Source organism: Herpailurus yagouaroundi, unplaced genomic scaffold (assembly GCF_014898765.1).
Source record: "Herpailurus yagouaroundi ecotype Mexico unplaced genomic scaffold, PumYag 140, whole genome shotgun sequence".
Classification (NCBI taxonomy): domain Eukaryota; kingdom Metazoa; phylum Chordata; class Mammalia; order Carnivora; family Felidae; genus Herpailurus; species Herpailurus yagouaroundi.
The window spans coordinates 87,824,176-87,848,366 of record NW_024412395.1 but is presented as its reverse complement, the minus strand read 5'-3'; the positions used below and the strand labels follow the sequence as shown (position 1 = coordinate 87,848,366).

General features: G+C 37.1%; 1 protein-coding gene across 4 annotated transcripts in view; it reads right to left on the bottom strand.

The window, feature by feature from the left end:
* The window catches only part of UNC80 (unc-80 subunit of NALCN channel complex), a 225,416-nt gene that overhangs the window by 109,133 nt on the left and 92,092 nt on the right, over window positions 1-24,191 (bottom strand). For 2 of the 4 annotated variants that reach the window (XM_040476105.1, XM_040476106.1), the window contains exons 23-27: window positions 19,995-20,207; window positions 16,545-16,680; window positions 13,092-13,225; window positions 6,156-6,321; window positions 871-1,074 (exon numbers count right to left, since the gene is read on the bottom strand). In XM_040476105.1, coding sequence (XP_040332039.1) covers window positions 871-1,074; window positions 6,156-6,321; window positions 13,092-13,225; window positions 16,545-16,680; window positions 19,995-20,207 — 853 coding nt within the window. The remainder of the gene's footprint in view (window positions 1-870; window positions 1,075-6,155; window positions 6,322-13,091; window positions 13,226-16,544; window positions 16,681-19,994; window positions 20,208-24,191) is intronic. The other 2 variants (XM_040476107.1, XM_040476109.1) reach the window with 1 other exon arrangement.

The window sequence follows — 24,191 nt, the reverse complement described above, 5'->3', positions numbered from 1 at the left end:
ACCTGATAGCTAAATTCCAGGCAGCTGGTGAGTCTTATCTGCATACTTGCTCACTCTTTTCTTGTTAGTAAGATGATCATCAGGCTCATTGGACTCGCACATTTTGGAGTTCAAAAGTCTCTTTGGATCCTACAGTGACAAACTTCATCTCTAGTCCTTTGATTGTATTCAGAGCTCATGCTCATACTTTACAATCATCCCTTAGTTTATCTTTAAAATGTCCCCTCAGAGTAGGTGAGGGGGGCATAGAATTATTCCCACTGCACAGTTGGAGAAAACAAATCCCTGAGATGCTAACTGACTTGCTGAAGGTCACTCACTGTCAGGTCTAGACAGTCTTCCCCCTCTGATATATAATCTGAGATATATATATATATATTTTTTTTTTTCTGTGAAATAGACGCTTTAACATACAGAAGAACTTTAGCTAGCTGCCCCCAAAGGATTTTCTACATTTTGCTTTCAAGGTCCTGATCAGAACGGAAGTGCAAACATCTGGATTTCAAAAATCTGTCCTGCCATTAAAGTGTTGTCTTCCCCTAACGTATACTGTATATCCTCACTGCTCAAACTGTGGTTCCTGAACCAGCAGCATTAGCTTCACCAGAAAACTTGTCAACGGTTCCTACCCGAGACCTGCTGAATTAGAATCTGCATTTTAACAAGCCTTGCAGGTGACCCGTGTGCACGTTAAGGTTCGAGCAGCCCTGCTCTAAAGGGTGGCATGGTTTTCAGACTGAATGAGTGGTCTAGCCTGTGGCTCTGCTCTTCAGCTCCTGATGTGTAAGAAAACGGGCTACAACTATTTCAGGATTTGGGCCCTGTCTTCCTACCCCCCACGTCCCTGCGCACCCCACTCCTCTATGTTACCTAGGTCAGTGACAGTGTCCCTGCTCTGGGACAGCTGCAGCTCCTGAGCCTCGGACTCTGAGTCCTGCCGTGATAACTTGCTGCTCTTTAAGCTGCCGACTCGGCGAATGCTGGACAAGGAACCCCCCTTCTTCACCTGGAAACTGCGGGTTCCTTTAATCTGGAGCAGGCGGGAACCTCCTATCCTGATCTTCCTGCTGGGAACTGTATTAAAAGAATAAAATAGGGCTTTTTCCCCCTTAGTTTTCCCCAGCCAGTGTTAGATCCAAGCTCTCCCCAACTTGTCCCTGAACAGCGTCCTCTCTTTCGGCCGGGATGAGCAGCATGTCTGCACCGGGAGCTCCTCCCAAGCTGCAGCCGGGTCAGGCAGCTTTGTTAGGCAGCCAGGAGGCTGGGTCCACCAGGAAGGGCTGGTGCAGCTTCTTTCTTGGGCACATAGCTCATCAGTGCTGGGAACAACCTGCTGTCTTTCTGGCCCAGGGTTCACAAGCATGAGTGCGCCCTTGTAGCAGCATTATCTAGGACTGTTAGCACATTTACAGAACATCATTCCTTGATTCGATAGAACCGCAAACCATTGGTTTTTGTTTTTCTTTTGAAATGGGACTTGCCGACTTATGTGAGTTATGCAAACCCCTTCATGTAAACCCCTTCATTTTGGAATACCTCATTAAGAAATAAAAACAAGAGGCGCTTCTCTCTCCAACAGTCAGCAGCGGGTTCCGCTCAGCTCCTCAGCAAAGGCACTAAAGGATCTGTTTTCACTGGTGTGCTTTGGGTGAACATGAGTGTGAAATAGTTCCATTTTCAATGCACCTAGTGATGTCATAGCATCCTTCCTTCAGTCAAAAGGCTGGGTGGGATGTGAGTCCAAATGATGCAACACCCTGAGCCAACCTTACAGTCTATATGTACCAAGAAGAACATGCATTATTCATCTTTAGTGTTCTGGAAAAAACAGTCATCGGTGAAGAAAATAAAAGGGTAAAAGAAACACGTTTAAACTTGAAACCTACTTTTTTTTCTTTTTTTCTTTTTTTTTAACAAAAGCATCCTTATTTCCCATACTCATATACAGTCCTACTTCCTTTCCTTTTGGAGTTCTGGTGTTGTCACACATTGATTTTAAAAGGGCAGGATAAAAAAAGTTTTCAAAGCTTAGTCATTATCAGCAAGGGGCCATTATTTTTGTAAGAAGATTTCCTATGAATTATTTAAGGCATAGGTATTATTTCTTAAAAGTTCCAATCAGGAAGGTTGCATTTTAGTCTTGGGTTCTAACTCGCAGGAGAGTATGTGACCATGACAGCTCTACAAAATGGTAATTAAATGTATACTTTCAGTGCCTAAAAAGGAGCCTATAAGAATTTCTGTTGAATAATGTGCAGTGTTTAATCTCTGATTTAATCTTGCGATTGAGAAAGACTAAAACCATCACCACTGAGCTGGCAAAGGCCTCGTGGAGTGCCCTGAACACATCTGGATAGAATCTTACATCTGGATAGAAACTCTTGCTGTGCAGTTGATTAAATTCCACAAAGATTATGGACTATAAGGCTCCTTTTTAATTATAGCACAAAATTCATCCACTGCATTTTTTAATACTATTTTTAGGCTTAATTGAGGCTTTAATGACCTACCTGAAATACATCTGAAATAGAATATTATTATCACTTTTAATGACTACTAATACAATTTCATACCAAGGTAGATTAGGAAGGAGAAAACAGACTTAGAGAGATTTTTCTTTCTTCTTTTTTTTTTTTTTTTTATAGAGACACTGTCTTGCGTTCTATGATTTCATGATACCTTTAACTGTACAAATTTGGGAAAGTAACCCCAAATTAATGTGACCTGAACGAAATTCAATTTTGAGAACCCATTCTATGCTACCAAAGATAATTGGATATATCCTGTAGCAGAAAAAAGTTAGCACTCAGAATTATGGCATGGATTATTTACAAAGGACACAGTAGTTAGAATTCAGATTTGATTTTGGTACCTGAAAACCTTTAGTAGAGCTTGTACAGCATTGAGTCTTAGCCTTTACTTCCATGAGAACATGAACTAGTGGGAAAGTGAAACAAATACATCTAAATTGGATAAAACATCTTTTCCCCTTGTCTCTCATCTCACATTAAATCCACAAGGAAGTCCTGCTAGCTTCACACTTAAAATTTCCTAGGATTTTGAAAGCCCCATTATCTATTCCCTGGACTATTGTAACTGCCTCACTGTTCCGGCTTACATCCCCTCCCACAGCTTGACTCATCTTTTAAATACATAAATCGTAAATACGCATATTATATCACTTTCCTAGTCAAAACCTGCCGACAACACTCAGACACACTTATACAATATTAAATTTCTAACCATATCTACATATCCAATTTATATGCCCTTTGCCTAACCCCATTTCCTGCCACTCTTCTACTCTTTCTATAGTCTTCTACTTCAACTTTTTCTGTTGCAACCATGTTGGTCTTTTGGTCCTTCTTCAAATGTTCCACGTTCATTCCTGCATCAGAGCCTGGCTCTCACTGTTTTGTCTGCTCAGAAGACTCCTGCCTCAGCGCTTTGCATGACTGGCTCCTTCATATCATACAGGTCTCTGCTCAATGCCACTTTCGGGGTCCTTCTCTGACTACACTCCTTCCCACTCCAGGTCACTACCAATTCTCTGATCTTCATTTGTTTTCCTTGATACCATTTATCATTACTTGAAAGTCTAGTATCTTATGTTATTCCCTGTTATTTAGCTGTTTGCTAATATAAACTGAAATACATGTGGGACATTTTTCCTGTTGGATGCCGTATTCTGGGACCCTGGAATAGTGCCTGGCATATACCAGGTGTTCAGTAGATGATTGTTGAGTAATTAGACACATCGTGGTGTCTGTATTTTGGAATACCAGTCTTTGTTTGTATTTGGAATGTGGGTAAAACGATGGGACAGACCTTGCTTGGGGATTTTAGGCAGACATTTTAGTTTGAGGATTGTTTCACATTTGTTTTCCCTGGTAGAATCTGAATTGTCCTCAAGTTGTTTACTTCAAGAACAACATTTTAGCTTTTATAAAAACAGATGGCATAAAATTTTAAATAAACTTTTAATAATATCATTTAACAGAGTACTTATGACTTTAGCATCTGCTATCAACTTGTCAAAGGATTAAGGAATACTTAGGAATCTTCAAGATTTTGCCAACCAGTAAAGGACGTTTTATGAATATGTTCTCATTTTATTTATAGTTTCAGTTTTCTGCTCACTTCTTAAACAACATTCATATATTAACGTAGTCATTCCATGAGGAGAAAAAACACGAAGCATTTGCGGTTTTGAACATCAAAGGAAATTTACATAAATGATAAACATGAAATTAAAGTGTTCTTAAAAATTAATCTGATATTTTATTTTTTAAAATGGCATAGAATTTACTCTGTTCAAGTTTAACCATGTCCATATTAGGAATATTTATTTCAGCTACTTTAAGTAATAATTAGCATAATAACTTTGAATAGGCAAAATAAAATCCCCTTGGGATATCTTTAAAAATGTAAGTTTTTCATCATATGCAGTTAACATTATCTGAAAAAGTAATAGTAGAAAAATATATTGAGTTGATACTCCTTCATGCTCAAAAATTGCTAAGGCTTGGCTAGTAAATTCTTGGTTGACCATAAATTCAATACAATATAGTTATTATTTGCATTTGAAAAGTGTCATGACAACAATCTGATCTTAAAATATTAAAATTTTTTTCCAATGTATATCCATTTCTTAGAAGATTTTAAAGATTTTCTGTTTTCTCTATCCAGGGCTATTCTTTCCTAGATTCCTTCTTCATTCCTTCAGTTATCCAACATTTATTGAGTCATTGTCTTTAGGATACCAGAAAATATATAAATGCATAAAATCGTGTTTGACTCTTAACAAATGTACTGATATTCTTTTAACTGAAATTCATTAGAAAAACACAACGAAGGGTGGTGGAGTTTAAGAAATAGCCAAAAAAAAAAAAAAAAAGAAGTAGCAAAATCAGAGAAGTTAACAGTTTAAGGATCCCTTGAAAGCAACTTAAAACTTGGTAATCTTTAGCTTATATTTAGAATTTTCTGCGGTTCTAGTCTGTACACTCATTATATTAATAAAACCTACCACAGTGACAACAATTATTATTCCTATACCAAATCTAGGTACCAGGTACTACGTTTATGCTTTGCTCGTATTGTCTCATTTAAAGCTTTCAATATCACAATGTGGTAGGTGTTAATAACCTAATTTTACAGAGCAGAAAACTGTGGCTTAGAGGGTCAGTAACTTGGACAAGGTCATACAGCTGGTTGTTATATTTTACCATTTGAAGTGCATATTTTCACACTTTCATATATCTGAAATTGATATTTGTGTTACAGTTGAGGCCATCTTAAGATCACTAGTGCCAGGTAGCTGTTGTGACACGTTTGCTATTGCTTATGTCCATGTGAGCATCTAAAGCACCAGCAACAAGATGTACAGAATGGGTGCCAGAGGTCTTTTAACACCAGGGAGTCAAATGGTAGTTGGGTGACGGAGTGCATGTGGTGGTTAGTCAGATGCGCTTGGCAACATTCTTGAAGGAGGTATTGAGTATGAGGGTAGGCTAGTTTCGTACAAACGCATGTTGGCTCAAGTACCTAGCACCAACAGCTTTACATCCTTTACAGATCCATTTAATGGTGTATTATTAATATTCTAATGACACAGAGGACATTATCATATAGAGAAAACATGGACACTGACAATTCTGAGTTGCAAAGTGATTAAGAAATTTGAACCTGGAATTGAAGATTGTTTAGAAAGACTTTAAACCATTTATTCTATTTATACTTTCTGTTTTCTTTGGCTGCACATGAATGATATATATTAATAATAAAATTTGACATCTAATTAAGTCTGAAAGTCCTCTTTCTTTAAGAATTAAATGGTAAGAAAGTATTGCATAAGGGCTGAATTGGAAGTATTGTTTCTTCCTTATTGGTACATGAAATAATGGTTCATCTGATGACTACCTGGTGGCATCGGTAGGGATATGGAGAGTTGCTGAGCTGGAATTACAACCTGAACTTCTCCGACTGTTGAGTCCAGCTGCTAACTAGCGTGGTTTCCTACCTCATTAAGTGGACACAGTACTGTATGAAGCCAACAGTTTTGGACTTTGGGTGCACAATTCTGTGGTTTAGACCCCAGGCCAAATATCCTATGAGAAACACTGAAACAGGAAAAAAATTCTTGCTTTCCATACCTTTCTTCTCCTCGGCACCTGCATCTGATTTGAGGGTGTGGCTACTACTGTGGAGGGAATCTTTTGAGTCTTCATTTTCATCCAGGACCCCAGCAAAGCTGATCTTCCTCTCATATCTGTGCCGGTCCAACTCAGGATCCAAACGAAGTCTGCAGCTCTCTAAGTCCTGCAATGTTAGTGAGGAGTACATGAATGCTGGCATCTCCTCAGCGCTGCATTGGTCTTGTGGTAAACCTCCCTCCATTTTGAATTGCACACAGCTGAATTTGCACAGAGCCAAATTCTTCTTTATCTAATGCCAATTTCAGGTTGTGGCCAATAAACATATTTCTTGAATTAAAAAAAAAAAAACTTCTCTAACTCATAGTTTTTCCCTTTTCTTCATACTTTATCTTCAAAAAGCACAGACCTTGTTCCAAATCTAGAATTAGCTTGCTCCCCTTCTAACACTTTGTCCACAGTTTAGCCTACATCTTTGGCATTCATGTGTTTATTAAATGATTATACACTAAGTGTACTGAATATGAATGTATTATGTACTGGGGGATAAATAAGAAATGGTTCTTGCCCTAAACGAACTCAAAATCCTGAGACAGAGACTCAGAAGGGAAACAAAAGATAAATTCCTAGACTGAGAGAGTGAGTGGGAACTTAGAAATCAGATTTGGAGGAGAATAATGGACCCCCACATATGTCTATGCCTTAATCCTTGGAAGAGGTAAATATGTTACCTTACATTGCAATAGGAACTTTGTGCATGCTGATTTAGGTTAGAGATCTTGAGATGGGAAATTATACTGAATTAGCTAAGCGGGCTTGGCCTAATCACACAAATCCTTAAAAGCAGAAAGCTTTTCCAGACTGTGGTCAAAGGAGAATATAACTACGGAAGAAGAGTGAGAGAGATGCCAAATTACTGGCTTTGAAGATGGAAAAAAGGACCATGAGCCAAGCAATGTGAGTTGCCCAAGAAGATGGAAAAAAGGCAAGGAAAGAGTCTTCTCTAGAGTCCCAGAAAAGAGTGCACCTTTTTTAACACCTTGACTCTAGCCCAGTAAGACCTGTGTGAGTCTTCTGATTTCTAGAAATGTAAGATACAATGTTTACACTTTTTTAAGTAGCTAAATTTCTACAGAAATAGAAAATGAATAAAGAGGTGATGTTGGAGTTTTGTCCTGAGGACTTAAAGTTGGCTCAGCAAACAAATGGAAAAAGGCATTTCAGGCTTAAGAAATCTCATATGTGAGGGCCAGAGTCTCAAAATACTATCAGGCATTAGAGATATTTCTCACTCTCTTCTAGAAGGACCTCAGGATTAGAGGGGTTCCATGACTATCTGCTTGTGAACAGAGTGAGCCGGTAACCTAAAGTAAGCCTTGGGGAGGGAAAATATTTTGTAGGAGCTTGGTCAATGAAGCCCCCAATTGAAAATTTGACCTGTTCTGTGAATGGAGGCTTATTCAACCAGAAGATCATATTTAATTGTTAGCTGTAAAACACTCTTGGAGGAGTTAATAAAGGAAAACTATATAAAATGCTAATTTTATTTCTATAGAGCATTTAAGTTTGCACCAAAATTAAAATCTAATGATTTTAATTGTTATTAATAAATGAAACTTTAGACTCTACATGTTGTTTCTTCTTTTCCTTTTGATTAAGAACAGAAGTTACATTTCGGTACCTAGAAAATTACATCACATCTAGAAAAATAAAGGAACTACATAGAATCTATTTAGCATTGTCAAAAAATATTCTAGGAATACAATTGCTTCCCTGAAATTAATCCCTTTTAGAAAACAAGTAGAAAACCTAATATATTTTCAATTTTGTTAGCCAAACTTAATTAGATAAATTTCTTACTTGGGACAAAAAGTAATGTAAAAACTCTGATTCTCTTAAATTTTTTTTTTTCTTAAAATTTTTTTTTTCAACGTTTATTTATTTTTGGGACAGAGAGAGACAGAGCATGAACGGGCGAGGGGCAGAGAGAGAGGGAGACACAGAATCAGAAACAGGCTCCAGGCTCTGAGCCATCAGCCCAGAGCCCGACGCGGGGCTCGAACTCACGGACCGTGAGATCGTGACCTGGTTGTAGTCAGACGCTTAACCGACTGCGCCACCCAGGCGCCCCAAAACTCTGATTCTCAAAAGCAGTTCCAATTTCTTCTTTTATCCATTTGTCAAAATCCCATCTATCTTTCAAAGCTACATTCAAATGTGACCTCTTATAGAGATGTTCTTCAGGTCTTTCCAGCCCCTTCTATGGCCAACCATGGCCCTTCTGCCCCCTTTTCATGGCCACTCTTTGTAGCCGGGAAATAATTTTTTATATGTTGGTTCTCCTGTTTCAATATAATTACCTCTGTAACCTCCCTATTCCCTTTCCTGTAACTATCACACCACCTTGTTCATAGTCTTATTCTCAATAAACATCCATCAGTTAGCCTTGGTATATGTGAATTGTGTTTTGCTTCTGATTTTTTAACTTTAGGAACATTTGGAATCCAGCAGTATATTTTTCATAACCCAATTTGTTAAATTCCATCAGCACATTTGGCATAGCCTCTAGCAAAATCTTGCATAAAAGCATCCAATATGTTGCTTTCTCTAATGAATGAGTGTAGACAAGAGACTTCCTTACTGCTTTTTACTTTATTATGGTGGACTCATCTATCCGTTGGAGGAGAATTACTTGTTTTAATTCATGTTGCTTGGCCAGTGGTTATTGGTTTCACTAATTCAGTTGGTAAACATTTGAATAGACCAGCAGTTTTACAAACAAAATTCTCTATTCAAAAATGATTTCTTTATTGTTCTCAATATTGTTTGAAAATTAATATTTAGAAAAAATTTGATTATTATGCTATTTTGATTATAAATCTTGTAACAAAGCTATTTTTTCTTTTTCTTTTTTAAAAACATTATTTGTTAGTATGGCTTATGAAACAATGAATAAAAATGCTACCAGAAGCTCTTAAAAAAAACAAAAAAACCCATTATTTAAGTTGTATCTAGGGATCTGAGAAAAAATTAAGTTGGTAAAAACGTATTTTAATAATTTTTAAAAGCTTTTGATGTCATTTTTCCTTTTCTTTCACCTCTATGCCCCCACCAATCCAGTGAGTGGCCTCCTGGGATTTCCTGACCCTCTCCAAGAAACAACTGTGGATAAACTAATTAACTTTTATTTTAATTATTTGTACTTCAGATTCTTTTGATTACTCTCCCAACAATTTGCGTATAACTAGGACTTCTTCAAACAGATATTTTGCACGAAAATCCCATCCATCTTAGAAAGGGTCTTACAGGGCGCCTGGGTGGCTCAGTCTGTTAAGCGTCCAACTTCGGCTTAGGTCATGATCTGGCGGTTCATGAGTTCAAGCCCCGCGTGGGGCTCTGTGCTGACCGCTCAGAGCCTGGAGTCTGTTTCTGATTCTGTGTCTCCCTCTCTCTCTCTGACCCTCCCCCGTTCATGCTCTGTCTCTCTCTGTCTCAAAAATAAATAAACGTTTAAAAAAAATTAAAAAAAAAAAAAAAGAAAGGGTCTTATGGAAATTTCTGACAAAAAGACTTTTTTTTTCTTTTTTCTTTATTTCTTTTTCTTTTTTTTTCTTTTAACTTGCTTTATTTTTAATGTTTTTAAATTTTACATCCAAATTAGTTAGCAGATAATGCAACAATGATTTCAGGAGTAGATTCCTTAGTGTCCCTTACCCATTTAGCCCATCCCCCCTCCCACAACCCCTCAGTTTGTTCTCCATATTTATGAGTCTCTTCTGTTTTGTCCCCCTCCCTGTTTTGATATTATTTTTGTTTCCCCTCCCTTATGTTCATCTGTTTTGTCTCTTAAAGTTTTCATGTGAGTGAAGTCATATGATTTTTGTCTTTCTCTGACTGACTAATTTCACTTAGCATAATACCCTTCAGTCCCATCCACATAGTTGCAAATGGCAAGATTTCCTTCTTTTTGATTGCCGGGTAATATTCCATTGTATATATATCCCACATCTTCTTTATCCATTCATCCATTGATGGACATTTGGGCTCTTTCCATACTTTGGCTATTGTTGATAGTGCTGCTATAAACATGGGGGTGCATGTGTCCCTTTGAAACAACACACCTGTATCCCATGGATAAATGCCTAGTAGTGCAATTGCTGGGTTGTAGGGTAGTTCTATTTTTAGTTTTTTGAGGAACCTCCATACTGTTTTCCAGAGTGGCTGCACCAGCTTGCGTTCCCAGAAAAAACTTTTTTTCTTGATAGAAAGTTTATGTCCCTGATTTTCTTCCATTCTCAAGCCTCAGATTCTAGAATATCCATAGCATCTCATGTGATTATTTTACTACCTTATACTTTTATTATTTCATATATTAGGGTGGTTTTTTTTTACTATTATTAAAAATGTTACTGAATTAAAAAAAATTCTGAAGATCCATAAATACTCTTGCCAGAGGCATTTTGCTAAAATAATATTTTAATTTTATTTAATAATTTAATTTTAATTAATAATTTAATTTAATTAATTAATAAATTTAATTAATAATTAATAAATTTAATTAATAATAATTTTTAACAGCTTCTGTATTGGTAAAACAGTTTTATCATACTGGTTTCCTTATAGTAGGTTGGAAGGTAACTTGAAGGGCGATTTTCTTTTTGTTTACCATCAACTATTGTTAGATTAAACAGGAGAAAAATTTTCTTCCCATTTATTTTATAAAGGTCACATCTCAACATAATACATAAATCTACATTTGACAATGCAAGTCCTAGTGTATTGAATAAAAGATCCCTGAGACCTTGTTCAGGGTGATATAGCAGTGAAAACCTTCCTCTCATTGACTGAATGACCAAAGGATCATTTAGCTTAATTCCTTGCCATTTTCTACTAGTCTGCCAGTTGGTTATACAGTAATTTTTAACAGATCTGGTTGACTTTTTAAAAATGAAACTTGTTATAATGACAAGGGACATTAAACTATAGCTTTGTGGAGTTGAAAGGGAGAACAAAAATAACTGAGTCAGACTTTAAGATTCTTATTTTCAAAAATCACAATGGATCTAAATGGGACCAATAAAAATTTGAAAAATGAAAAGTAGATGTACCACCATGCTTCTATGAAGGCTTCAGTATAATTAGAATGTTGAAAAAATAACACTAGTAGAGGCCTTACAGATCACATATTTCATCCCACTTGGCTTCAAACACATGTGCTGGCCTTGATTTGATTTTATAGAGTAGTCTCAATATAATAGTCAAGGTGACATTCAGAAAATTAAAGGCCCAGGTTAATAGGAAATGAAATCAGGTCAGTAAACGTCCCTTTCTGACATTCAGATAATGTAGTTTTGCAGTCCAATACTGGTATGTTTCTGTTGAAAACATACCTTTTACCCATAAATGTTTCCAATGTAAAAATATCCATTTTCTGTTTCCGAGTGTGAGGAAACAGGTCTTCCAGACATTGGAGAACCAGAGGTAGAGGCAGTGCTCAGGGATAATAGCATGGATTCTTTTGTTTTCTCCCAGGGATTGGGGTATGGCCTTGTTCATGCCGAGTCTGGTCAAAAAAGCAGGACTGCTGGTGGAGTGTAAAATTGGCTAATGTAGAAGCACATGGATCGTGTAACAATTTTTCTGGTAGAGTAGTCTAAGTCTTGTGTAAAAAAAAATAAATAAGAGAATTTGTCTGGTTTCTCAGCTCTGGCTGGGCGGTGCCTGTAATAAAAGAACCACTGGAAACTTGGTGCCTATTAGAGGATTAAGAGCCAAGGAAAATCGGCTCTGATGTGTGCCCATCTCACATACTCTGTGAAGACTCCTGGTCCTTGCAGAGTGTTGGTATACTCTGCTAAACAAATCAGGCCCCAGCGGTACAGGAGTATGTGTGTGCATGTGGGTATGCGTGTGCACACGTGCATGTGTGTGTGTGTGTGTGTGTGTGTGTGTGTACAGTCTTCTTCTGCCCATCCAGATCCATAAGAAGTACTGTAGTAATAAAAGTGTATGTTTAGCGATGTCTACGTGCTAAATACTTAAATAAAAATTTTTCCCCATAACTTAAATGAGAAAACTCATTGGAAGCACATTTCTACAAGGATTTATGAGCAGTTAGATTTTTATGACAGAAAGATTCTGCCAGTGATTTCTGGAGAATGCTGGTCATAAAACTCCTCATAGTTTGCAGAGTAAAGGAACTTAAAGGCTTGTGAAAGAAGATTCAAAATGAAGTCAGCATTGCTAAGACAGTCACTCAAAATAGAGGACAGAGGATATTGAGGAAGTAAGGCCTGTGTATGTGTTCTGTTTTAGTCTCCACAATACCATGAAGTTTTTACTTTTGTCAATTGCCATTTGTCAACTGCAACTCCACCACCTCCTGGTACACACCCTTCTCCTTTGGATTAAAATAGAGATAATGTAACACCTGTTAGCTAAATAGCCAATCCTGCAGTAGATAGCTTCAATTCAGCCAGCACCAATCATTACGTCTTTTAAAACAAGTTTTGTAACCTTGTGGCTTTTGCCTTTATAAGCCCACTCACGATTCCAGTTTGGAGCACACATTCCATTTCCGTAGACCCTGTGTCTTCCAGATGCAGTCTCTAAGACCTCAAAGGAATGCTTTTGTTGCTTTATAGCCTCTTCTTGTATTAGACATTCCCAGCATAACTGACAGCGATCAGTACAATGTTGGACCCAGTGGTGTTATCTTCAGTGATTTCAAGGTCAATTTCAGAGTTATTACCCTTATTTTTTGTAATAGAAAAAAAGATTTTTTTCTTTTTATATATGAAAATCCCTTGGTTGAATTTTTAAGTTATATGATACATTTGGCCATTGAGCCTTTGAGGAAATTGTGGTTACTCAAAACCTAGCCACATGTCTGGCCTCTCCAAGTAACCTGATTATTAACACACATGCTTGACTTACCACCAGAGGCTCAGTGCGTGGTCTGGGCAGGCAAGAAAAGGTTTCTCGAAGGAAGGTGGTAATCTCCAGGAGAAGCTGGCACGCCGCCATCTTCAAGGCAAAGGGGCAGCCACATTTAGAGGGGTTCACAGTACCTATGGAATGAAAGAGTTCCTTCCTAAATAAACAAATCAATAAAACATACACAGAGGCACGGTTTGATGGACAAAGCTACACATGTGTAAAATCAAATTGCAAATGAGAATGTCACCTATACATGTCCAAAATGAAATTGCATATGAGCATGTTACCTATACATGTTCAATTTACCTATTCCTTTTAGCATGATCTATGCATTACCATATACCTCTCTCTTCCTCCATTTTGTAATTCTATAATTAGTATTGTTTAGTATTAAGATATCAATCAATATGAACTAAATTATTTTCCTTAAGACTCATAGCATAACATAACACAGTCCACTAAACTAGAAAGCCTTTTAACAAAAACAGAAATGGAAAGCAGTCTTGCAAGATTTTCACATTGCTAATTTAGCCAGATTTAGACTGCGTACAGGGTAGTGAACTACTTTTGGGACTACACGAATCTCGCCACCTTATTTTGTGAGAGACATGTATCTTGAGGGCAGGGATGTTGCTTCCAATTTAGCCCAGATGTGTTTCTGCAGCATAGACAAGACATACTTGGTCACTTGTATCATACACGTTATACAAATTGGCCTATCATATTAAAGCATAGCTACACTAGAAGTATAAAAATATTCTCTTTTATTCTGAAGAATATCAGTCTTTGGATGAGTAAAATGTTGCCTCCATCATAAATATAACAATGGATTTTACTATAGAGGCAGATAATGGCCAAGGTGACACCATAGAGATTTTTAAAATTCTTAGGATTGGTTCTCAGATACATGTTGTCACTAATCCTACAGAAATATACTGATTACTTATCAACATTCAGAAAAGAAGACCAAAGTAATGTCAAGTTCTGCCTCTCATAAAAGAAAGAAAATAGTTATCTATTTGAATCAAGGCATCAAGCAATCACAACTACAGATCAACCTTCCTAAATATCTTTCTAAAAGATTTCCTGTGTATTAGGCTTTCTTAATTGAATAGCATGTATATATTATGGCTTAGCTGAGAGAGGGTGGAAATGATGTTCTTTCTGAAGATATGTGATTTCCTCATGAAAACCATTACTTTTTCTCCAGAGATAGTATGTGGCTGGAGACACTGCCTCTTGTTAAGAATGGAAGAGACAAAGTCCTCTGGAATTTCTAGATGGATATTTACTGGAGCCATAATTATCTTTTATTTTACTAATTTTTTTAAGTTTATTTATTTATTTTGTGAGAGAGGGAGAGTGCATGTGGGCTAATAGAAGAGGGGCAGAGAGAGAGGGAGAAAGAGAATCCCAAGCAGGCTCATGCTATCTGCACAGAGTCTGACACGGGGCTTGATCTCACAAACCATGAGCTCATGACCTGAGACAAGGTCAAGAGTCAGACACTTAATGACTGAGCCACCCAGGTACTCGAGCCATAATTATCTTTTAAGTGCAAGATGAGCTATGTACTGACAAGAAAGCAGAACTAAACCAGACATTTCAATCTTCTCTTCATGGAGGCTACATAAGCCTAGACTAAATTGTTTGGATGTGCAATAGTTTTTAAGAAATGATCAGGGGCGCCTGGGTGGCGCAGTCGATTAAGCGTCCGACTTCAGCCAGGTCACGGTCTCACGGTCCGTGAGTTCGAGCCCCGATGGGCTCTGGGCTGATGGCTTGGAGCCAGGAGCCTGTTTCCGATTCTGTGTCTCCCTCTCTCTCTGCCCCTCCCCCGTTCATGCTCTGTCTCTCTCTGTCCCAAAAATAAATAAAAACGTTGAAAAAAAATTAAAAAAAAAAAAAAAGAAATGATCAAACACTACATATTCAGTATAAACTTCTGGATCTTGTCCTGAGATTATCATCCAGATTCTTCTTGTCAATCCTGTAAACAGTGAACTTGGTCTTAGTCCAGGCTCTCTTGCAACTATCATCTGAAATGTTTTGTTAAAATGAACAATAATTGAGTCCTACATGCTCTCATCAAAAACCCAAGTACCAGGCATAACATATTGGTAAACGACACTTATGTGGTCTCATGGAGATTAAAGCTCATTTTGAGCTGTGAGGATGTATCCATCTAATGGTGCTTTAGCTCATCTGTGTTCTGAAGGATGCTTAGGAGATCCAGGGCAGTTTGGAGATGTCTTCTGGTGGGTCTTCACTAGGTTCTGTGATTGCTGGATAGTCCTCAAGTGGTCTTAAGGCCAGACCCAATTCTATTCTCCATTCAATTATCCAAAGGCATTCTAGGATAGTCTAGACTCCTGTGAACTTGAGGGAATCTTTGGGGGCCAATGTTCACTTGGTAGGCTGAAATACTGATATCAGAATTTGGTATTTTGTTAGCAGCTAAGTCAAGAAAATTTGCTCTGATGTGATAAAGGATGAGAAAGTGCAAAATGATGAAAAAAATTGCAAAAAAAATCATTGGTATGAAAGTGGAAAAGAAGACAATAAGTTTTCTTTGATTATTATTTAATTATGCTCAATATTACACCCAGCCATGCTTTTACACTTTAAGACTAGAAAGATGAAGTCATCTTGGCATTGCTTAACTGACAACAGTCTTTAACATATAATCAGGGAGTCTGAATTTCAAACCACTGGGGAAAGGCAAGAGGAAGAGGTATTATTGTCTTCATCAGATAATGTCACCAATTCCATAACCATTTAGGAATTTTATTTAGGTAGTAGTACACATACACAACAAGCTTGGATGGTATACAACACACGTATGCACAAAATGGTGTTGAAGAGGAGTGTACAGGAATCTCTTTGTCTATGGTGGGACTCACTTCTAATTTTAACAAAGAAGTACAGAACAGCAGACATTCACACTTCTAAAAATCTGAATTTTTTAATATTTCAAATTCATGTTAAAAACTATAATCAAATAATTCACTATTTTAATGATTTGGGAAGCATTTCATGTTCAATTTTATTTGGTCCATTTTTTTTTTTAATCTCCAAGAGCAATAACAAAATGCAAAACCTGAGTGAACCTCTTCTGGGTCAGTAATTTTCCACAACTATATTTTCTCAGAGAGGCCTAATACTAACCTTTGTATAATAGTAAGAGTCACAGACTACAAAGCATTGGATGTTCTGTATTGGCTGCAACTCCTTGTGTCTGTCTATGGTCTTCTCTTTTTGGTTTTTGCCCTCTCTTTGTGTGGCTTTATGCACATGCGTTACATCCATGCACAGGGAATCAGGGAAAAGGAGCAGTGGGGAGACATGGGAAGGTGGTAAGAATATGAAAGAGGAAAGAGAAATATTAAGTGCTCCTAAAGCAAAGATTCTTACAAGCAGGGGTTCTTGTAGTAAAGGGAGTCTCCTTACTGTCATCTAAAAAGTCTTCCTCCTCATCCTCCTTTCTCAGTCTCCTCTTGGTTTCCTCATCATAAATGAGACCCAGAAGGTTGGCAGGGCTTTCACTTTCCCCATGGCACAGCTCATTCAACCGGATGCCAATTGCCTAGCATGGGAGAAAAAGAGTGAAACAGCACAAAGCATGTCAGACTGAAAAATAGGCCTTCACATTATAGAGGCCATAAGCAACTGTTAATGGGAAGGTATATATCATCTAGTAGGGCATATTAAACAAAGAGATTGACACTGATACATAAGCCTCCTCTTTATGCCAATGTGCTGTACTCACCACGTTTCTTTATGTAGAAACCCAGGGGTGGATGGCATTGACACTATCTCCAAGGTCATTTAGTCTGAAGACTTGTAGGAACTGGAACAAAACCTTTGTGTTCTCATACAAATTTTTTTTTCTGAATATATTTCCACTTACTTGATGGACATTTATTTCATAGGTCTCATATAAGGGAGTGCAAAGTTGTTTTTAATGGAGGATTTTGTTGTAGTAAAAAAAAAAGAACTCTCAGTTCCTCAGAGTGCTTCTGATTATGCTATTTTATGAGAATGTCACTGCCATGCTAATGAGTTTGGAGGTTGGCAAGAATTCTAGTACAGCAATTTTATTTATATCTGGCATTATGTACAAAGTAATGTCTTTTTTATAGACTTTGTTCTCCCACTCCATGATAGTCTATGAATGAGTAAGAGACACTAACTATTCCTTTGGTAGAGTACCCAACATCAACATGGAACCAGTACCTGCTATCTGTTCTTCTGAATCATCATGCACTATTGTCTGATTTGCCAAAAGGAATTTTCCACAAGAAGAGACAAAATACACCACCTCTATCTAATTCTTTTTATGTTCCAATTACATACTGTGTACAATAAAAGACACGTGCTTATGAAGGAGAGTCAAAAGCTAAAATGAGCACTGAACTTGGGGTTTGACAGTCTATGCATTCGTAGGTATAAATTCCAACTAATTTTCTTCTTCCTTCTGGTATTACTTCTTTCAAATATTCAGAAAGGTTGCTAAATTCTGGGCATGCAAGAAATTAGACAAAGTACTACAAATTGATGAGGATACGTCCAAAACTCTTTAAATAAAAATGCAAGTCGTTTGAATGTCTTGACTATCTGGAAAGAAAAAGCTCTCCTTAAACTCTGGAATTAAGTGACAAGTAACAAAAACTATTATCAATGAGAAGGAAAGCATTGTAAAAAGGTGTCATGGCATCCTAAAGTTTAGTCACTAACCTGAGAAGTTTTAAGCAAACAAAGAAAAACATTAAAAATAAAAACCACTACCTCAACAAAAAGCCTTGTCCTGATGCCACTATTTGGAGATCCTCTCTAAAGAAGGAGACATGCAGTTATGAGTCTGGAATGGAGCCAACAAACTTAATGGTGAAATTCAAAGGGGGAAAAATCTACATGGATCTTTCCAGGATGTTGACACTAAACAATTTAAGTTAAATCCACAATTCAGAAAGCTTAAAGAGTTGTTCAGAAAATGAACTTGCCTTGGATAACACTAAATGTCTAGATAATAATTTAGAGCTCTTTGTCTCTTCCAAGGCTAGAAAAATGCCTTAGGGATAGGTTTGTTCCTTTTTTTTTTCATCAAATATTTATTAAGTGAGGTAATTTGTTAGGGAGTAAATAACACATAGAGTTGAATAAATTGTTACAGTATGCCAGTATCTTTGCTGAATGTGCCCTAGTAGATTACAAGCCTTCATCTAGAAGGGTCACTGTTTGGCAACTGGGAAGGTGAGGGAGGTTGAAAGACTTGCTGAAGGTTGTTCAGCAAGCCATGGTCTGAGATCCAAGCATAGGGGATCCGTCTTTTGCTCTTCCCCTCAAGGAGCTTACAGTCTCCTGGGGGAGGCAACAACACATCAAAATAACACATTAACTGATGAAAGAGACAAAAAGTATTTTATTAGTTCAGGAGATGGACAGATTAGATTCAGTTCAGAGAATCATACAGTGTCTCTTTTCTGTAGATTTCTGTAGATGTTGAAGAATTGGTGTTTGGGTTAATGGAGAAGAAGAGGAGTGGATACTCCAGGTAGGGAGTTCCAAAAGATCTGTCAAGGAAGTGCATGGATCTGTTCAGAGACTGACAAGTAAGCCACTTGGCTGAAGCACAATTTTGTGAGAGACAAACATGTGCAGGAAGGCTGGGAGGGTAGATTGGGCCTAGATCTATAGTTCTTGAAGCTGAACCTCATTTTGTATTCTGAAGAATGATGAAAGGCAATGTGTGAATGGGGGAGAACCCTTACTCTTTTGAGAGACTCTGTGTTAACTGCCTAGAAATGCACAAACTGTGTATCCTGCTTTCAGAAATTAATGTAATAACTTATTATTACTGAACACCTGTTAGACACAAAGGATTGAGATAAATGTTCTTTTAGATACATTAGGTCATTTGACTTCATCATCCATAATCTTGCTGTAGTTTGAATAAAGGCTGTGGAGAGAGCAGTGATGTCAGGCTAAGCAATTTGGGTTTTATCCCAAGGGAAAAGGAAGGCCACTGAAGCATTGTAAGTTGGTAAGAAACACAATCTGATTTGCATTTTAGCCTAATCACTGTGAGAGCAGTTTGGAGAATGAATTAGAGAGGGTAAATCCGGAAGCCGGGAGATAAGTATGAATGTTCTACTTTCAGATGGGCTCTGCCATTTGGAGATCATTTTGTTGGCAGTGTGTAGAATGGGTCAGATGAGGGGAGATTGTGGGAAGAAGACCAAATCAGAAAATATTTTAGCCATCCAGATGAAAAAGAACAAAGATGTGACCTAAAAGGACATCAGTGACATGGAAGAGGTGGAATCAATAAGGGAAGGAAGGATGGAATATGTTCAAAGGCTGTCATCTTAGATAAATGGTGTTACCATTTATAAGAATAGAAAGTTCAGGAAAGGTTGCAGATGAGGGTGTATTTATATTGGAAGAAGAGTTTTATTTTGGTCAGATTGTGTTTCAGGGTATTGAGTGAATGCTTCCAGAGTACAGTTGGTAATGCTGGCCTGGGATCTGAACAGTACTATGGATAGAGAAGTCTATGCTACTGGCATATAGGTTACAGTTAAAAATACAGGAATAAATGTACTCCTGGGGGAGGTTATGCAGGAAAAAACTATAATAAATTCTGGGAATGTCTATATTTATGGGGGGAAGGAGGCAGGGGACCAAGGAAGGAGACAGGAAATAATGTCTAACTTCATAGATATATTGAGAACATTAAATGAATTAAGTTTATCTTCCCCTAAAATGTTTTTTTTCAGTGCATGGTACATAACAGATACTCAATAAATTGTCTCACAAACAAACAAACAAACAAAAACATAGAACTTCTTCACTTCACCCAAGCACCTGAATTTTTATATAAGAAAATCGTAAGCTCACGTCTCCCCATTGGTAGAAGAGCTTGGCAGCATTCCACTGTAGCTTCTGGTTCCGTTTGTTGCCCACAATGGGAGAGCGTCCCCTGGAAAGGCCTTTCTTCGTGATATTTACGTGATGCCCTTTCATCCACTCTGGCCAGTTGCCGCGGTTGCAGCGGTGAACAAAACGGGCACATTCCAGAAACAGAGCTGCTCTGGCTACCACAGGAGCTTCCTGAGGACAGTTGTGGAGGAAAGAATGATGTCGGATTAATGAGCAATAGGCCGACCTTAAAGGGAATTACTAAGTACTCTTAGTTTATTTTAGTCTCCATGTCTTGATTTAGGTTAGTCATATTTCCCAGAGTGCAGACTGGTAGTAGCATGGTTAACAGTAGTGGGAATTCTGGAAAATGAGTCTTTGAAGGCAAATTTGCATACTGAAGAATTAGACATTTTAAGTAGATTTCTGTGTTTAGCTTTCCCCTTTTGAAGAACCTCAAGTAATTTTATGACTTTATCATTGCATATTTAAGAGGCAGCTGGGATTTGCATAGGAGAGTGAGATAATGTTCAAAGGAGTTTTTTAATATGAAGCTTTTGTTAAACCTAAAATTTTAACCCAAGGCAAACAAATATTCAATTTCTAGAACTAGTCTTATGTTAATCAAGGGAATCAATAGTGATCTTGTTCCAATGATAATGTTATCTATGACCATCCACACACTCCAAAGAAGTACAACTGTTCCTGCGCATTTTGGCTAGTAAGAAAAGGAATTTTGTTGAGTTAGTCTTTTGTCCCCCTTACTTTGTGATGAATAACAGATAAAATTCTGCTTAAATGGGCATGGTTTCAATTGAAAATGTTTGACAAAGAGGAAATTATTCAATTGATAAATGAAAAACAGAGCATTTATTCAAAAAAAGAGAAATATGGTTCCATCTTGTCATGTCAAGATGTGCTTAAAAAAAAAAGAAAAGAAGAAACAACTTTCAGTTAATACCAAGAAACTAGTAAGGATCGTCTACCTACTGAAATCTTCACAAGCTAAAATAAATTAAATTAAATAAATAAATAAATAAATAAATAAATAAATAAATAAAGGAACATTCCCATAGAAGGTCCACAGGTAACAAAAAGTACATACATCAACAATGTGTATATTTAACTTGAGCCAGTTTAAAAAAATACATCACAATACTGGCCATCAACTCAGAGTTACCTAATAGCCATAAGCTGATTAGTAACCAATGCTTTTCAACATTTCAAACAATAATATTCTTAATGATTCATTAATCCACAATATTAAAATAGGGGCTAATATATAGAGAGTATCAATTATATGTTGATTAGCTTTTATGAGTCGTCATTCTGAATAATAATAACAAACCTCTAGACTAGAAATAATATCCTCATTTCAATGTTTTTAAAAATGAGGCATAATTTTTCTACGATCATACAGCTGGGAAGAGGTGAACACAGGATTCAATACCAGGCCTTTCTAATGTACAAATTGTTGCTAGTTCCTCTTTGGTACCTGCATTGTCTTAATATATACACAGATAAATCTTGACAAAGATGATTTCTAGAATGTGTATAGAAAGTCATTTTTTTTAAATGGGGCATTAAAGTCATGTAACGTTACTCTCTAAAACACAAATATATGATCATATCATTTTCCTATTTAAAATTTATTATAGGCTCCATCCATCTCAATCATAACACGAATAAAGATACTCAACCTTTGTTATCTGGTTCATCTCCCTTTCTATTTCTGTATCAAGTACTCTATGGTCTAACTATATCGAACAGGTTACAGTCCCTTAAATATGACATCTTACACCTTTTCACATGTTGTTTCCATGATTTGTGGAGCTGTTAAGCCTTTTTCCCATCTTGTAAATTCCCACTTTTACTAATAAGTTTAGTTACTTCCTCTAAGAAGCCTTTCTTAATGTTTCTCCTCTTAGGCAGAGTTGGTTACTTCATTCTTTGAATACCACAGTATCTCAAACACACTGAATGATTCTAGTAAGTTAGCCCTTTAAGCATTTTCTCATTGTCCACAACTTAAAGGAAGCCATCAAGAGTTCTGATAAGAAATATATTTATGTAGGAACTTAATATCACAAAGCATATGATGCACCGATACTACATGCAAAGTTAACCTATGCGGAAAGGTAGAGTACCAGATGAACATTAATGGTGAGAACCTATCATTAAAAAAAAAAAGTGGAGGGGCGCCTGGGTGGCGCAGTCGGTTAAGCGGCCGACTTCAGCCAGGTCACGATCTCGCGGTCCGTGAGTTCGAGCCCCGCGTCAGGCTATGGGCTGATGGCTCAGAGCCTGGAGCCTGTTTCCGATTCTGTGTCTCCCTCTCTCTCTGCCCCTCCCCCGTTCATGCTCTGTCTCTCTCTGTCTCAAAAATAAATAAACGTTAAAAAAAAAATTTAAAAAAAAAAGTGGACACTAATGATGAAAATCTATCATCCACTGCATTGGTGCCAAGATTTGGTAGTAGGTCACAGGAATAGAAAGACGAGATTGAGAGGGTCAAATGATTTTCTGCGTTAAACCTATCAGTATTGGGGTACCATAACATACAGATTAAACGTCTATGCTCTTTTCTTGTATTAAATATTTATTTTACTACATATCTCAGATATGCTAATCTGTGTCTGGAAAAGGCTTGAACATCTGTTTGTAAAAATGGATGGCAGTCTGGAAGGCAAGGTGAGTCATGTGAATTTGTTGTCAACCCATCAAATTTTGACACATTCCCAATATAAAGCAGTGGGATTCATTGCTTAATGACAGGAAGACAGAATCACTGTTAGGGTGGCATTATGTTGTAAACCCTGGCTCCTACAGACTTACCAAGGTCGAAAATTAGCCTAACTCAAATGTATGGGGCAGAGGATCTTTTTATTGCCCTTAACTATTAGATGACACTGAAAAGATTAATAATAGATGAATGAAAAATCCAAATTGTGCTTTGTGGTTTTTCCTATGTACATTGGCTTGCCTCCTTCAGAAGAAAGCTTAGAAAGCTCAGGGCATTTGGAATGAAAAGCAATTTTGATTTTCTGTTCACAAAAACTAGTTATAATAAAACTCAAATATTACCAGTTATCAGCCCTAGGAAATCCTAATCTAAAGTTTGGAAACGGAATCGAGATCATTATGAAAATAATTCCCATTAACTATATAGCACAACATGAAAAGGAGGGTTGATTATTATCTGATGAATTTGATCCATGTTAACTGTAAAAGTAGGTAACTTTTGGAAATGTCACTATCTGCATTAAGGGATGAGGACATAGAGTAACTCAAACATTGCCTTTTTATTATAATTCTCATCAACCTGGTGGATGAAAGCAGACTTGAAATACTATAGTCAAGATGACACTGAATAATACCACTTTCTGGGGGTATTGTAGTATATATCTTACTATACAGACAATTGAGGAAGTTGTTGAGGACTCTACAAAGCTAAGGACTCTACTGTGCATCCTGGTAGAAGATACTTAGCATTAAGTACTGACTTCACAACGTGTATGAAAGAGCTTTCAAGGCATTTTAGGTGGGGTGTGGCTATAGGGAATTATTTTCCTTATAAATTCCTTTCAGAGTATAGTTTAGAAAGTATTGATTTTAGAGGCAGAGTTCTAGAATACCTTGGACAAAAAGAATTCTTCCTGGACATAGAGAAGAGTCAATTTTTCCTCTTTTGGATAGAGCTTACCTCTTACAGTTCAGCGCAATCTGAAGAAGCAGCAAAAAATGGAGACATGACAGAATGGATAGGGATGGACTCACATCACACAGAACAACAGCACAAATGGAGAAAAATGAATCAGAAGAACGCTGCATGGATGAAAACCACAGAGTATCAGAGCATAGTCAAAAGTGAACATCTAAACAAAATTTGATACCATTGGTATACCACAGAGAATTTTTACTGGTGGTCCTGAAAGAAAAGTAGGCGTATTTAAATTTCTGTCTTATTAGCATGTCTGCTAGATTACCTTTTTATGTTTTGTAATGCCAAAGAGTAGCTTCAATTCAATTGTTGCATAACCTTATAGTCCTAGACAAGGCAGGAACCAATTTTAACTGGGAAGATTAGATTAACCTAAAATATTCAGTGAAATCTTATGGAATTTATAAGTTTGAAGGTCAAAAATAGTTGAATACTAACAATTTCACATGGTTCAC